Source organism: Coregonus lavaretus (assembly GCF_964263955.1).
Source record: "Coregonus lavaretus genome assembly, chromosome: 28".
In the NCBI taxonomy this organism is placed as follows: domain Eukaryota; kingdom Metazoa; phylum Chordata; class Actinopteri; order Salmoniformes; family Salmonidae; genus Coregonus; species Coregonus lavaretus.
The window spans coordinates 20,730,270-20,747,552 of record NC_140015.1 but is presented as its reverse complement, the minus strand read 5'-3'; the positions used below and the strand labels follow the sequence as shown (position 1 = coordinate 20,747,552).

Genomic DNA, 17,283 nt, shown 5'->3' with positions numbered 1-17,283 from the left:
CACACCATGCTATGTTGTTGTTGTTTTAGGTCTCTCTTAATTTAGTGTTGTGGTGTCTCTCTTGTCGTGATGTATGTTTTGTCTTATATTTTTTATTTTTAATCCCAGCCCCCGTCCCCGCAGGAGGCCTTTTTGCCTTTTGGTAGGCCTTCATTGTAAATAAGAATGTGTTCTTAACTGATTTGCCTAGTTAAATAAAGGTTATAAATACGTATATATATATATATATATATATATATATATATATATATATATATATATATATATATATATACGTTATGTCCTAATTCTCTCAGTATATTCTGTTTGTCACCTCAACATTCCTGTGGCTCTGACCTCTGAATTGGTCTTTACTCACATCCTTTCAAACAACAATCTTGTATCTGGTGTTACATGGCATCAATTATCATTCATGTTCTCTTTGCTGTTTGCTCTTTGTACTTAGCTACTCTGAGTCATGTCTTCATCTCCCTGGGCCCCCCAATAAAACATCAGTTAAGTTTACACTGCAATTCTTTGCCAATCTATGTAGTTTATCACCACTGTCAAACGAGTCTGTCAGATAATAACAAATCCCACCAAAAGCAAACAATAGTGCCTGAGATAAAGATAATGTTTCTGGAATGATGATTGACTTTAAGTAGCTTCATCCACCTCCTTCCCTGGGTCATGTCTTGAATAGTCGACCAGGTATTGGAGGGCTCTAGGGAGTGTGGCTGCAGTGGGATTCAGAATGGAGGAAGGTGTTTGTTTGAGGTCTGAGGTGATAGCCAAGGGACATCAGTATAACTGGGTCGTTGCACGAAATGAGTGCCTTTTTGCGTCCCTTTTACGTTTTCAGTAGAAACTGTGCACCAATATTAAATGTTTAAAGCCTGATATATTCATTGAAGTGCCCTTTAACATAGACCACATGGAGAAAGTTTTCACCATCACTGTAAATTGTTATTTTGCTGCTTTGACAAAGTCATTTCTGAAGATTAATATTTATTTAATGTGATTAGTGATTAATAATAATACAAATAGAAAAAAAAACACTGTCCCTCATTTTAAGGTCAACCCTATTACGTGAACTGATCTCTCGTTTTAATATGGTGAAACTATTACTTTAAAAAATTATCTAAAGAACCATTCAACATCTAATAGTCAAATCATAACGTAAAAGAAGGTCAGTTGGTTCTACTCTTTTTGGCCATTTTCTGGTGTTTTGTGGAAAAAACTGAGTGGGTCGAGCATAACATGTCAATCCTGTTACCCATAGATAAACAAGCTAGAAATGTTTTAACAATGTAAAACAAAATTCTGATGCTTGCATTCATTTGCCCCTCCCTGTGGCACACAACAAGCTTCCATTTCCCCTGTCACAAGGGGATGTATGGCTAATTTAAGATGAAATCGTCAACCCTGTTACGGTCAACCCTGTTACTTTATTTCGCACTTAATAGGCACTTACTATAGTCCTTTTTTTATTGAACCATAAAAAAACATTAAAACACACAAAATCACATGAAAGCACTTTACAAACAGAAATAAGCTTTAAAAAACCCATTAATGTTGGGAAAACTTGTTTTTTATTAAGTTGAACATGTGCTCTTTATGGCAGAATGTTAAAATTAGGTGAAATCAAACAATTTAATTTTTTTACGAAGTTACACATCTCAAAAGGCACCGAATTGGTGGATCAACCCAACCACACTTTGACCAACTTTGTCAGTTATGTATTCTTTCATTATAGCGTACCTCGTAGGCCCAGGAGTTTTTCTCACCTGACCTGGTATTAATTGGAGTTAAAAATTAGATGAAGATTGTCTTCATCTGAAGAAAATAGATCAAGATGGGATGAAGAATTTTGCTGGAAGCAAAACTACTAATCAAAGCTCTCTGATGTGTAGAATGACATACTGTATCATGTCATCGTTACGCAGGAGGGCTCACCTAAAGATGTAGAGTCACTGAAATAGGTAAACAATGGACAAAACATCAACAGGGTTCAGAAGCAAGCAGTGTCCTTCCCTGGCCTATGTCCTCATTTCCACCCACTGCTTCCCCTTCTGGGAAAAGTGAATACGTCCAACCTCTGCATAGAATATTGGCAGATATTCATTGTACACAAAATACATAAGGATGGCCTCACCATTTATCTCTTCTGTAATGTTTACTTAAAATGAGATAGTATGGGTAATATGTTTCCATATAGATAGGATGTACTGCATATTAAGTCCACTGACGATATAAACTGTTTATTACACCAATCTGTTTGAATACCAGTATAAAGAATACTGCCCATATTGATAGTTTGTTACAGTTTTACACTCTGCTGTACCTCTAATAAACTCCAGCTCCAGTTCAGCTGTACTAAACTCATGTTGATATGTTAATGATTAAGGACAACCCTAGGTTCTTTGCTTGAAAAATGCCTCATGCCAACAAAAACAACCAGTCTAGGACACTGTGTTAGCAAATGAAGTCATATTCGGGGGGAGCAGTTATTTGTTTGGATGAATGTCACAAGTAAAGTAATCAAACAAAAGGAGGCCAAATATCCAGTTGAATAAGTGTCCTAGTTACTGACAGCTGGTTAACATTATTCAGCCAGTGATCCAAACCCAACATCTACTGTGTCTTTAAGTGTGTGCAGTATTGTCCTACTGTAACATGATAATCTAGTGTCCAAGGTAAGTTAGCACCCATGACAGTCTAAAAAGGATGGATACTCTCCTCATTTTCCTCAATGGCAGCCAGAGTCACATCCTGAATGGAATGGAGGTTTATGTGTGTTTGTATGTGTTTGTATGTTTGTTATGTATTTACTGTATATGCATAAGTACGGACGTGACTGTGTGTGTGTGTGTGTGTGTGTGTGTGTGTGTGTGTATGTGTGTGTGAATGTGTGTTTTCTTGGTATGTTATCATTTATCTCCCCTTCAAAGCCTTGAACTTTGTCTGCAGTAGGGGGCCTGCTGCCAGGACACATGGACGGTTTGACCTGAGCCATAGAGCCTGAGACCTAATTTATTTATTGGATGCTGTTCATGTTATTCTTGGACACTGTTTTTTAAGGCTGCCACACAATCTGCTAAATTGTTTCAGTTGGAGATTTGTGCTATGAAAAGTGTTCTCTTGAAGTGTTCTTGTGCAGTAGCTTTGACATAAACTGGTGTCATTGTGACTTTGTAGACCAGAAAGCTCGTGGCAATATGACATGAAGATGAGATATTGCAGTCTACATATGGAAAGAAAGTACCCATACACACTTCATTCCAGCTTGAACAAAAAGTAGGCCTATGTCCCGTCAATAAATAATCAGATCTATGCCGAAACAGAGTGCTCCTTTTTCTTTATTGAAGACTAAAACAAGCTCACACTAAAGTTCAGTGGTCTGAGTCCATATAATTAAACACAATAAATCAACATAGTCCGGAAATATAAAACAGCTCTGTGATTTGTGTATTTACAATCATTCAATTTCATAAATAAATACATTATATCTTCCATGCTTCTGCCAGGAATTACAGAACTGTTGTGTTATTCAACAGACTGTCATTCTGCTGATGTAATGGCCACTGGTAGTGCCCTTATTATCTAAAAGGATAAAGAAATTGAATTCTGAAAATATTTTATTCTCAAATTAATTCAAAAAATATGATGAAATGATAAAAAATATATAATAGATCTATGTGAAAGGTGACTATTTTGAAACTGCCAAAGCATCTCAATATTGATTAATTATGGAAAACCAGAGGCAGTAAACACAATTAACACAGCTAACTTGTAATATGTATTTTGTGTATGTATAACACATCAGTTAATTAATTACAAATGTTAACACCCATCACACAAAAAGGCTTGTCAGACAAAAACTTCAGGCATACGCAAAGTACCAATCAGAGTGTAATGATTCTAAAATAAATATAAGCATTTATTTATGTACATCAAAGGTTTAACGGTGTACAAATTCTACACTGGGACATCATGACCAGAAGAATTTACAAATATTTACATATACATGATAAACATATAATATTTATATATTCATGATCTGCACTGTTGATGTTAGTTAACACACATTTCTGGATTTGTTTCATATGGCTATTGAATTAAACAATCTCTTTAGCCCCAACCCCACATAAAAAAAACTTTCATAAACATAAACAAACACTTTCACTGACTCAACAATAATGTCTTTGTTAGGCTTAGGCCATATGTAATTACCCCAAACTCGCTCTCTGTGTAATGCCTGTAACACTGTCACATCCTCAATGTCAAACACATTTAATTGTAAACAGTTAGACACAATTTCACTCTGATCTCAGAGAAAGACATGTGAAACATTGTGGCCTAAAGCCACCTCAGCACCATCCTTAGTATTTGAATAAATCATCTGGTTAAAAGGTTATCAGCATGATATATAATGCACTTGGACGGCTTCTATTCCAATACCTAGAACTGTCATAATCAGTTTTTACTTAGTCAAATAAATCTACATAAAACTCTCTCCAGTAAACAATGCTGTGAAAACCATTAAAAGGCAACTTATGTTTCTGAACCTGAATGAAGACATGAAGATGCTACACTCTTAAAAAAAGGGTTCAGCTGTCCCCATAGTAGAACCCTTTTTGGTTCAAGGTAGAACCCTTTTGGGTTCCATGTATAACCCTCTGTGGAAAGGGTTCTACATGGAACCCAAAAGGGTTCTACGTGGAACCAAAAAGGGTTATTCAAAGGGTTCTCCTATGGGGACAGCTGAAGAACCCTTTAAGGTTCTAAATAGCACCCTTTTTTCTAAGAGTGTAGTCTGTGTACTACTGTTGCATGACACAGTCAAATGAACATGGCTCCAATGGTCACATGGTCCCATGACCCAATGTTTTAAGGCTTTCTGTCATGGAAGAATTACACAATTATATACTGCTCTCACGCGGTTGGGCTGAGAGAACGGGAAGCTTGAGAAGGAGGGGGTGACAGAAAGTTAGACAAGGGAGAAAATGAGAAAGATACATCTCGGACAGACTGTCCTAAATCTACTCTCTTGGCTTGCAATTAAACACCATAAAAGGGAAATGGAATGTTCCCACAGCAATAGTGTTACCAAGGCACATAGACATACAGTATAAGCGTTAGTGTGTCTAACCGTCCATTTGGATAGTGCTCCACTAGTGAGGCAATGTGGACGATTGGTATAAAAAGCTATGATTTGACTTTATCCCTGTCTGGTGATGATATAGCGGTTAAATTGGCACATGTATAGAATTCAAGACGACATTCAGTATCAAAGGGTTTCATTTCAACAAGTGGCTCAGTCTGATTTTGTTATTAAAACAATTTAGGAACAAAGAAATTAGTCTAGACATAGTGCAAGATATGATCCGCTCATTATTTCTCAACATTTTGTCAATAAATACCTACGTTATTTACAATCCCTCATTTCTGAATTCTACGTAGCAAGAAAGAGAGAACTTTCTCATTTCTAAGTGGTGTTCAATAAAGTTGCAGTCATCTCATATATCAAGGGCACTTCTTCACAAAACACTCAAATATTACAATTACATTACTGTTCTTTCATGGTTCAACTTCTGGAGAGTCCTCCATTTGTAAGATATTTCACAGTTCAGACAAATTGTCTCTGAGAAAAAATACTATAGTGTATAATGGGCCAATAAAACCCAAGCTTGGTGGAGATGAGTTGATGGTCTCTTATGGCTCTGGATTGTGCACAAATGGGCAAGAAAGTCTGGATGGGAAATCTTCCTCCTCTTCCTGCTTTTCTATCCAGAGGTTCCATTTGTCTTTGAGCACACAGTGATTTGGTCAGCGGTATGACACTTTCTCTGGCTTCTTATGTCTTTGAGGTTGTGAGGTAAAAAAAAAAATAAGATTGTCCAGGTAGCTTATATAACATGTCTCTCTTACTCCTCTGCTCTCTCCTCTTAAAGCGTTTGTGTTGGCAGGGAACGTCAGTACGACTGTCAAGCCTCATCATCAAGACTCACAATCTGTCTCTGAGGGGAAGGAAACAAAGATGAATACATTAGGTCACTGAACTACAGCTACAACATACCATAGGCTACATATCCCTATGCTAATACTTCAAAAACACTAGCATACTCCAAGTGACATTGAGATTGACTGTGTATGACAGATTGGCCTCTTACCGGTGGGTAGGAGTAGCCATCTGGACTGTGGCTCCTGCATATGTGCACCTGGTCTTCAGTGGTCTTCTGGTAGACTGGGTTTTCAAAGTGAATGGTGTTAGTGTTCTTCAGCCTGTAGTTCCTCCACAGCAGCGCGGCACCAAAGGCCACCAGACACACAATGGCTGAGAGACAGAGAGAGAGAGAGGGGTTAGAGGGGATTTGTTGATGCTAAAGTGGGGTTTTAACATCACTGTTGTGTAAGAATAATTCTAACTAACTGTGTGTCTAAGTCAGTGATGTTAAAGCAACTTACCTATAGGCAGAGCAATGTATAAAGCTGCAGGGGTTGAAGGGACTGTGGGTAGAGCAGCAAATTCATGGCGGAAGTCTGAAGGGAAAAACAAGAAACATTTAGATCAATGATACATCCTGTCAAAGTACGACGTTCCAGGAAAGTTTAATTTTTAAAAATATATATTCATTGCTGATAACTACTGCATTTAGTGAGAGCACACATTCAACTCATGCTTACCCTGAGTGGTGACTTGAGGCACTGTGGTAGTATGGGCCTGGGGGATCCTGGGTTTATCTGGCTGGGCAGGCTGGGGGTTGCGTGGCACAGGCTTGGTAGTGCGGGGAGGTGCAGGTGTAACTGTGGTAGTGATGATGGGGGCCTTAGTGGTGGCGCGGGCTGGAGGTGCAGGGGAGGTGCGGGCGGGTGCCGGTGGGGGTGGGGGGTTGGTGGCTGGAACATTGGGCTTGACTGGAGCTGCAGGTGTTGGTGCAGCTGGTGAATACACAGAAAACACTTAGGTTAGAGATTATACAGGAAGCAAGGGATTATATATTTCCCCTGTGTTATACTACATAGAGAGGCTTAGGGTGCTAGCTAGATATATACCTGGTACACATTTCCTCATGTCTTTGGCCAGCAGCATGTTGTCAGGGCATGCACAGGTGTACTTGGGGGAATGTATGCCCACCTGGGGGGCTGCCAGACACATGAACTCACAGCCTCCGTTGGCCACCTTGCACCAGTCCCTGCCTGGAGTGGGGCAGAGGGGAGGAGGGGATTAAGTCTGGGTACTGGTTTGTCTCAATAAAAAGCACATTGCTATTGCTATGCTACTGCAGCAGTGTAACTTAATTGTAGTAGTCTGAGGCTCCAGACACAAAAATAACACTTTGAATAAAATGCATCCCTGAGGTGCAACCATCATGCCAAAACACATTAGTGCCTAACTCCATGGCTACTCTTGCATATACAAACTACTGATCTAACTAACAATGGGAATATTAAAAGCTGAGAGACTTGATACATACCAGTTGGCTGTTTGAGGTTGTGGTACAACACAATGTCCTCTGGGGATGCCAGGTGCTCTGCCACAGGCTTGATGTCCCTGCCCGTCACACGGTTGGCACTCAGAATGGCATTATTGCTGACATCTGTCCAAAACACTCTTTCCTACACACACAATACTCCATTATAACATTTCTTATCTCTGCATAAACATATGGAATATATGGTTGTTTTCAGACTTAATTTTCATAGTGCCTCATTTGAAAGTTAAAGTTATGATTTTGGCGCTCACCTCAAACACAGTGATGCCTAGGGGATGGGCTAGCCTGTGTTCATCTATAATGAGTGTCCTTCGGCCGCCACCCTGGACGTCAATACTGGAGAGGGTGTGCAGCTTGGAGTCCACCCAGTACAGCCGCTGGTTCAGCAGGTCTGACCAGGCGAGAGGACAAGAGAAACTAGTCAGACCAGAGTGACCATGCAGAAACACACACACAGTTATGCATGCGCACCCACACAAACAAAGGTAGGAAGTTATGAAAGGGCTCACCAAGGGTGATTCCATTGGGCCACACAATGTCGTCTGTGACCAGAGCAGCACGGTCTCCTCCGTTCAGACCTCCCTTCTCAATCTTGGCTGGAGTTCCCCAGTCAGTCCAGTACATGAAGCTAGGAGGGCAGGAGAGCACATTTATTGAAGCATGTCATCATTCAATAAATATCCTGTGTAGACTCAATGTTTCAGTTATTATGCTCATTGCTGAAGCCAGTGTGGGACCTACTTGCTGTGGGGGTCGACCACGATAGCGCGGGGCTTGGCCAGGTCATTCTGGAAGAGAGTCTTGCGGCGGCTCCCATTGGCGGTTGACACGGAGATGCTGCTGCGGATACTATCGGTCCAGTAGATGTTGCCGTGGACCCAGTCAAAGGCGATACCTTCAGGAGCCTCGATGTCGCTGCCAATCACAACTCTGTGCTGAGCTGTGTCTGCAGCCAAGTCCATGGAGGTGCTGGATTGTAGGAGAAGGGTGGAAAATAGAGAGAAAATATATCCTTCTAATTATCATCATCATCAAGATATGGTCCTCTGTAGCTCAGCTGGTAGAGCACGGCGCTTGTAACGCCAAGGTAGTGGGTTCGATCCCCGGGACCACCCATACACAAAAATGTATGCACGCATGACTGTAAGTCGCTTTGGATAAAAGCGTCTGCTAAATGGCATATTATTATTATTAAGATATCACTGGGAGCAATAGGCCTACAACAGGGCTCTATGGATAAAGAAAACATGGAAGCTTTGCTCACCAGTAGATCTTCTTCTGGGAGAGGTCAGACCAGTAAATCTCCTTGGCAACTATGTTCATGTCCAGAGCCACTGCGTTCTTCAGGCGGGGGATGACACGGGTGTACTCACTCTTGTCCAGTGTCATCTTCCTCACCTCATGGCGATTGGTGAAGAACAGATAGGCTACAGTGCCTGTGTGATCAGACGAGAGAGTATCGTTCCAATTACTGCAATGCATGACCCATGACAATATAAAAATAAACTTCAGCAAAGTAAGCATTCAGTCTTTCTTAGGTCCGATACTTACCGATGGCCTTGCAGGCTTTGGTGGCTGGGTCGACCTGGTAGCCCTCCTCACACTCGCACTTGTAGCTGCCCATGTGATTGACACAGATCTGGCTGCAGATGTCTGGGCTGGCACACTCATCGATATCTGTGGGAAGAGGTACAGGACAGATGTCACATATGACGTCTGTGTAACTGGCACAGTGTTGGATAAGGTAAACAGTTGCGTAGGGTCAGACAAAGGTGGTGTGACAGTAACAGCACTGAGTCATCATGGCTCCACAGGGAAGTGGCCCAGTCAGGACAGAGACCTTCTCACCCCACTATCACCAGCTTTTCACTGCCATACAGGATTGAACTAAGGCAAAGGCATCAATGGCCACATGGCCTGGCACTAGTCCTAAAGGATGTACAGTCTGAAGTCCACATTGGCACAGACATCAGATCCAATATGGCTGCCGATTGAGCCAACCTTTTGGGCTCTGTGGACACACATGCAGGTATAGCGGTAAGGAGTTTTACCTTCACAGCGTTTCTTGTCCGTCAGGTAGTAGCCGCTGGGGCATTGGCACTCATAGCCGATCTTCAGGTCATTGCAGATGTGTGAGCAGCCGCCATTGTTGTACAGGCACTCGTTTGAGTCTGCAGGGAGGAGAGAAAAGTGACAGTTCACCACACCAGTCCACAACTCCTCCTTTTTCTCAGCAACCACAGCTAGATAGCATTCCCAGGGTTTCCATCCAACTAATTTTACGTGAGAAGCTAACCACAGGCCAAACAATATTCCCCCTAAGTACATGTTCCATCTTCACGCTCACCACACTCTCTGAGAGGCTCATCTGACCAGTCCCTGCAGTCGCGCTGCTTGTCACACACCTTCTCCATGCTGATGCACTCCCCACTACGGCACTTAAACCTGGTGGGGCCCTTGCAATGGCTCACTGTGGAGGAGAGGAGAGTGTGAGTATAACACAAAGGTAGTCCTACCATTCCAGTAGGTCACAGTAGTAGAAGCAGAGTTAGTAGCTTAAGGTGGGGCAGGAGCCTACCATTGACACAGCCTATTTCATCACTCAAGTCTCTGCAGTCGTACTGGCGGTTACATTGGCGGCTGCCGTGGATACAGGTGCCATCACCACATTGGAACTCATCGGGGCGGCAAGTGAGGCGGCCTATGGAGAGAAGGAGAGGTCAGTGAGAAATCCATATGCAACTTAAATCCATATGCAACTTACATATAACCTTGAAACAGAGAATATTAAACCAAATATAGCTAACAACAGTAATAAAACGGTAATAAGAGAGAGAGAATGTACTCACTACAGTTGGTCTCGTCAGAGCGATCCAGGCAGTCGAACCCTCCGTCACATTTCCAGCTGCTGTGGATACACTCCCCGCTGCCACAGTGGAACTCCCGAGTGGAGCAGGGCTTGGTGGCACCCTCAGGGGCCCGCGTCCCACAGTTCTGCGGCCACTCGTCGGAGCCATCCGAGCAGTCGACGTCTCCGTCGCAGGCCCACAGGCGCGGCACACACACAGAGTTGTTGCACTGGAAGGAGGTGAAGCTACAGGTGGCGGGTGGGCAGGAAACCTCGTCGCTCCCGTCATCACAGTCCAACTCCTCATCACACACAAAGGAGGCCGACACACACTGGCCGTTACTGCAGCGGAACTCGTTATCTGTGCAGTGCTTGGGCGCTGTGGGAGGAACAGAGACAGGTGTGTTAGAGTGGAGCCTCATTTGTCAGGCTTATATCAGTTGGGAAAGTATGGGACTGAGAGGGAAAAGAGAGAGTAGATGAGAGAAGGGGAAATGTTAGGAGGTGAGTTAGGGGAGAAGGGTACAACAGAGAGTGGAGAAGACAGGACCACTCACCACAGCTCTCCTCATCAGCTCCATTCTCACAGTCTGCTTTGCCGTCACAGAGCCAGGTACTGGGAACACACTGGTTCAGACGGCCACCACAGCTAAACTCTGTGGGTCTGCATGTTCTGGCCACTACAGGTGCAACAGAAAAGAGAGAACAACCATCAGTGACTGAAACTGAAAAAGATGTTGAACTATAAGTGTGGTTCATTACTCTATTGTATTCCAATTAGCTATGGCGGTATGTGTTACTCACAGCAGGTTCTGGGGAGCTCGTCAGTGCCGTCTCCACAGTCATCTGTGTCGTCACACACCCATCTCAATGTAATGCACTTCCCGTTCCCACACAGGAACTGCCTGGTCCCGCATGTTGTCTCTGCATCTATGAGGGAAAAATAGACGTACACACATGGTCAGTCAATGACTATTCATTCTGGTGAACAACAAAATCTAAAAATCGAAATGGGATTTATGGAGCATTTAACTGACTAACATTTACAACCCCAGAAACATTGTATAATGGGACAATAAAGCTCTCATGAATGAAACCAAATGCTGTTCTATTTATTTCTGGGTAACTGGCATAGCACACAAATCAGACGCTTTCCCGAGAGGGGTTGCATGGCAAGCCAATAGCACTGCAAAGCCTTAGCAGGATAGGACCACCAGTGGTAATTCTCTGCTGTGCTTTATCATCTACATACTGTAAGGTCAGTCAAGAACACAACACATTCTTTGAACACCTGTTTCCTGACACCACAGTAAACCACAGGAAAAGGAAAAAGTGTCTGTTTTCTGTAACTCTGTGGATGTTATCTGAGGCAAATACTTGAAAAGACCATAAATCAGAATGTATAGAGTAAAAACAGAAGTGCCAGAGCAGGTTGTGTCTGGTGGGTCTCGTTTCCCAGCGTGCATTCATATGTGACAGTGAGTGGGGGAGGGGCTGGCTGTTCAGTGGGCTATGGCTGGGATGCTGGTAACACATTGACAAAGAAGCAGGGGGATGGGAGAGAGAGGCCCATTATGACCCTCTCCCTTTCAACATACACACTTACACATGTACAGACACATACACATGCAAATTCCAACCTGCCTATAGAGGAGGAATGTGGAGAATCTACAACTCAAACACACTGACACATGCACACACACATGCACACACATTCACACACACACACTAATATTTACACCTGCCATTGGTAGTGGAGAACGTAGATTTTTGTCAGTATTTGGGTGGTGGTGACTGAAGACAAATGAAAAGAGACCGTAGACATACAGTACTGGCTGATGTTATGTTCTCCTTAACATCTGAATTATCCTCCATGCAGTTCTGAATGCTGTTCATCCATCAAACAAAGACATTCTAGACCACCTACAGCTCTCCACCTAACCCCCTATCTAAATCACCCTAGTTAGTGAACTGGAAGAACCAATTAAGACACTGTACTGTACATCAGTGCCCCTGGCCACAGAGAGCACTCACAGCAGAGTCCAGGTACCCCTGGGAATTCCTTATCCTGCACTTAGGCCTCAAAACACTGGATGGACACCTGTTTCTGATACGAGCCAGAGGGTGGAGCTTGACCAGAGGGAGGAGCTTGAATCACACCACTGGTAGCTGATTGGGTCAAGCGGAAGGTTCGCATGATAATAACACTAGAGACAATAGTGGGCTAGGTGCTCTTTTCACTGACCAAAACAGGACAGTTTTCTGTTCCTGGGTGAGGTGAACCTTTAGTTACTCACCAACTGTTTTGGATTCAGGAACAATAATACCTACTGAATTGCAGTACCATGTTACTTCAAGGATGTAAATAAGGGAATTTGGAAAGATTGAACAATTTATGCTCATTTAAGAGAAGGCTCATAGTTTGGCCTACATTTCTTTTACTGAGATATGTTGGTCTTAAACTGTGACAGCACAGTTCTGTTGCTTTTCGGTCCGTTCTATTCAACAGATGTCAACAGCAGATCTGGGAAAGTTGATGGAAATTAAATGCGGCCATCTAGCACAGATATAACTCTGTGAACAAACACTATGAACATGAGAAGTCAATGTCCTCATTCACCATGTCTCCACAGCTACACAACAGATTACCGCTATTCCAGTTCTGGACCCAGCTGTCCCCATGTAAGAGTGTACTATGGGCGGCTGTAGTGGTGGACCCTCTTCCATGTGGACTCCCTTTCTTTAAAGGTTTTTATCATTAGTGACTTTAATCTTATCTAACCTGGTTGTCTTATCTATAGAGTCCCCTTGTGAGTGAACAAGACAAGCCACAAAATAAGAGCAAAACAACACCTGAATGAATACCCGCACAACTGAGAGAGAACATAAGCGAATACCCAGATGTGATCAAATTTCACACTGTCATCCCTTGGAAAACAGTTTGCGTTCTGGTAAATCACACAATGAACAAAATATGCCACTTTCCTTTACCCTCTATGGCCAGTTGAGTATATTGGCTTAATACCTGCAAACTCTAATTCAAAACTATCAACGTCTCTCTCTTTATCATATCCACCTGTCCTCATTCCCAGAGAGAAATGATGGTCAGATGCAGTCAAATGCCCTGCCTTCTATAACATTTGGTTAGGCTTAAAGTTCAGTCCATCAAAGGCTCAGACTGACAAGGTTTACTGATTAACCTTGGGGATAAACGAAACGTGGCATACTTGTTTGTTTTGTCTGTCCTCTGATGTGTGGTGTGTTTAATTGATCTATCGTCCCCTATCAGGACAAGCTGGATGAGAGGAAACAGCTCTGCCCACTGTTTGATGAGGCGCTGAAGCTGGCTAATAAAGTCAAAATCTCTTAATGTGACAATTAGAAGGCATGGACATGGTTCACAGACAGTATGTTAAAGTGATTTGCTGAGGCTTACAGTGTTAATCAGTACCACTTTCTAAATAGATGATGGAACAGATTTTTTTTAGATGGGGCATGTCATTCTGCAACTACTTGTATTTATCGCTCAGTATTCTCCATTTAGGCCCTCAGAAAATGTCAAGGCAAAAACGGTATTCTTTCTAATTATTTGCAAAGAGTTTGAATCAAGTTCCCAGTGTGAGTCTCCCATTCGATGTCACCATTCGATGTCACATTCTCAATATATCAGCATGTTACAGATGGCGCAACATGAGGGATGTCCGCTCCACCTGATAAGGCAATGGATAGTGTGAGAATGAGCGCAGACCGTTTCAGACTGCTGATGCTCTCACAACAACACAACTCTGTTGTGTCAATGGATAGGAGTGTGAGAGCCAGTTATAACACGTTCCTGGCACTTTTTTCCAAACATTTCCATACTGGCCCCAACACTAACACTGGAAGTTATTGCATACAGGGCAGATGGTGTTGAACCAATACGTTGGAATGTTGCCTCAAGAGAAATACATGAAAGTCATGCTTTTTGGAGGTGGGCAAGAGGGATTCCTTTAATTCTCAGGGGGCCCCACCACAATGATGCCATAGGGCCATCAATACATCATGAAAGGGTCAAAAACGTGAGGGGAGAATGAAATGTTAAAAATGTGAGGGAACAACAGAGGGTCTAGATTGCAATGTGACTGGTTATTGCATCAGTTGAGGAGAACACATTTAGTTTATTGCAGCCTTGCTATGTAGCCTAATTATACAATAATTCATTTGGAAACTACTGTACCTGAATTTGGAAGATTTTTGCACTTTAAAGCACCCCACCTCTGTTTTTGGTAAAACGCTGAGGGATGGGCCTGAAGAAATTTTACCTCTCTCAAATTCATAGACAGAGCTAGAGTATGGATGCAAGGACTGACCATCCATGATATCAGAATTCTAATTTTAACTGTGTTTTGAGGCTATACAGGATTTGTTTACATTTAGCCTATGTTGTTTACAAATATTGGAGGAAAAAACTATTTTGAGTTCTGATGGGGGTACAATAGTTGAACTAAGCTCATTAGGTATGTAGATATTCTTCCAGAATCAATGAGTATAATTAGGTAGATACCCATAGACTTCCAGTCATTACGCTAATGCTAGTTAGCATTGGCTCGCTAAACTACCTCTAACTTCCTTCATACTGGCCACATGGTATCCAGAGTTAATCGGACTCTGGGGAAGTAAAAGGCCTCATTGTCAAAATCCCGAAGTATCCCTTTAATTTATAAGTCCTAAAATTGAAATAGCAATGAAGGACTATAGCTTTAAAATAACAATAGCCTACTAACAAAATAATTGTCTTCCCAAAAAAATATTGTACAATAATGCAAAACTGTAAAATGCCTCGCCCGGCTCCTATTCAACAACCGGCTTTACGAAACGTCTTTTTGCACATTCTCAAATCTGATTGGCCACGGATGGCCAACAACGAATCAGAGGCAGTGAATGTAGTTCATTCATACAAATGGGCCGAACATTTTTTATAATGTAAATGTATCTAAGGGTAAATGGGAGTGCACTAATAAAATAAAATCGCCCACGCATTGTGTTGTGATAATAAACTATTTGTTTAGCAAAATTTTATCGCAGCTTCTTCAAGATGCAACACAAATTTGACCTACATTCTACAAATAACTAGCCCCCTCCCCCATCGTGATGCATCAGGCGATGTCAGAGAGGGGGCTATTTAAACATTTCAAATCGATCCAAAATTGCCATTTACGATAGACTTAATATTTTACAAGAAGGTAGACTATGTTTAAAAATAGACTTACTTTGCCACTATGCATTAATGGTACAAATAACAAATAAGCCAAATTAATTGGGAATTATTCAGAAGTTGACAATACACTAGAGTAGACCTATGTTAGAATAGAAGATACTTACTTGTTTGGACAAAACAGCAAGCCAGGAACACCAACAGCACGCACAGCAGCCGCCACATAGTGTGCAGACAAATTGTTAAAATGATTTACACTTTACTCTGACTTTCAATAAGGTATTATGATACAGCTATAACAATGTCTATGATATGTTACTCCTTTACCAAGTTAAAACGATTGTTTTATTTTAAAGTCACTGCTTCCAAGCTATTCCGTTCCTCTGCTCTTATGTTCTGGATTCAGATGCGCTTGGAACGAGAGGTTAGGCAAGGATGCTCCTGACAGTGTAATAATGTTTGGCAACATCAGACCAATTTCAATGTGGTCCAGGAGTGGGCGGGAACGGGAGGAGCCCAAGAAGCGTAGGGCGGGGTTTGGAGTGGTGTGATCTCTGGAATACAGAGCCACACTATCGAGAGGCGTGTCTTCATACGATCTATTTTACTACGGTTTAACCCTTTGTGTGTGCGTGTGTGTGTATTTTGAGTTCATTCTTGAAGCTCCAGGCACGAACACACACACACACACACACACACACACACACACACACACACACACATACACACACACATACACACACACATACACACACACACACACACACACACACACACACACAAGAGGCGGGCCTAGACATACCAATATTTGTCTATAAGACCATTCTGACAGTCGCTTCTAAGTATTCAAAAGCAGAATCTCCCTGGTCAAAACAATAGATAAAGATTCTCAGAAGTTTTGGTCAAAACATGTTTGCTTGCTTTTCCGTGGAGTTGGTAAAAGTGGTAACTATAAATGTGATTCTTAATAGTGATAGGTTCTACATATCTCAGTAAAACTAACTTGTGACATTTTGATAAAACTATACATTTTCATAACTCAGCTCAATCCAGACACAAACAGAAAATGACAGGCTGTTGGGGTTCCTCGACACAAACAGAAAATGACATAGGCTGTTGGGGTCCCTCGAGGTTGTCCCTATGAAATACAACAGAACTGAGTGGGGGAAAAGATAAATAAAAATAAATAGGATGTTAGTGAACCTGCCATAAAGCCATTAATGAGGTATATAATAATGATATTATCAGCTAATTTTCCTGTCTTCAATAACAAAGAGGGTTGAACCTCACCTTCCAAAAGGAATTTATGAGCTGCACATGACCAAAGGTCTGACTTCAAATTCTCAATTGTTCTCAAGTCCTGTGAAGATACGCAGGCACGTGTCAAGCAAGTACAAGACAAAGTTTGAAAATAGAGAAAGCGTGATGGCATATAGCCTTGAACCAGGGTTTCAGGAGCATGTAACAGGAATACAGAGAGAGTCCTTTGACACAAGGGCATAGATTATTCAACAAACAAAACTATTACAGTTCCCATGAACTAACCTCAACAACACAAAATGAACAAAATGCAACAAACCGTGTTGTGTGGGTAGACACAAAGCTCTAGCATTTAATTCAGCAAGCCAACACCACACTTAATTCCTAAATTCAGATGGGGTTTGAATGAAATATAACTTTCAAGTGAAGAATCTAATTGATTCCAGACAAACAATTTGGTTGCAGAACTTCCCTCAGACAATAAGCACAGAACATGTGATCAGGTC

The 17,283-nt window shown here is 42.0% G+C and overlaps 1 protein-coding gene across 1 annotated transcript; it reads right to left on the bottom strand.

Annotated features, from left to right (window-relative positions):
• Positions 1-3,878: 3,878 nt before the first annotated feature.
• LOC311103533 (low-density lipoprotein receptor-like) lies at positions 3,879-15,982 on the bottom strand. Its single transcript, XM_084145108.1, has 18 exons — positions 15,685-15,982; positions 11,128-11,253; positions 10,881-11,003; positions 10,325-10,702; positions 10,054-10,176; positions 9,823-9,945; positions 9,527-9,646; positions 9,027-9,152; positions 8,740-8,911; positions 8,217-8,444; positions 7,985-8,103; positions 7,727-7,866; positions 7,458-7,599; positions 7,036-7,179; positions 6,667-6,921; positions 6,448-6,522; positions 6,153-6,316; positions 3,879-5,999 (listed from the first exon to the last, which is right to left on the bottom strand). The coding sequence occupies exons 1-18, from the start codon at positions 15,740-15,742 to the stop codon at positions 5,967-5,969; spliced, it is 2,649 nt and encodes an 882-aa protein (XP_084001234.1). The 5' UTR covers positions 15,743-15,982; the 3' UTR covers positions 3,879-5,966.
• Positions 15,983-17,283: the final 1,301 nt, after the last annotated feature.

Bases quoted from the DNA above. Each gene is read 5' to 3' on its own strand.
- LOC311103533 (XM_084145108.1), bottom strand. From the start codon at position 15,742: ATGTGGCGGCTGCTGTGCGTGCTGTTGGTGTTCCTGGCTTGCTGTTTT. The intron at 9,153-9,526 runs GTAAAACTCCTT...CTCTTCCCACAG, and splicing joins GGACAAGAAACGCTGTGAAG to ATATCGATGAGTGTGCCAGC. The intron at 8,104-8,216 runs GTAGGTCCCACA...CTGCCCTCCTAG, and splicing joins GTGGTCGACCCCCACAGCAA to CTTCATGTACTGGACTGACT.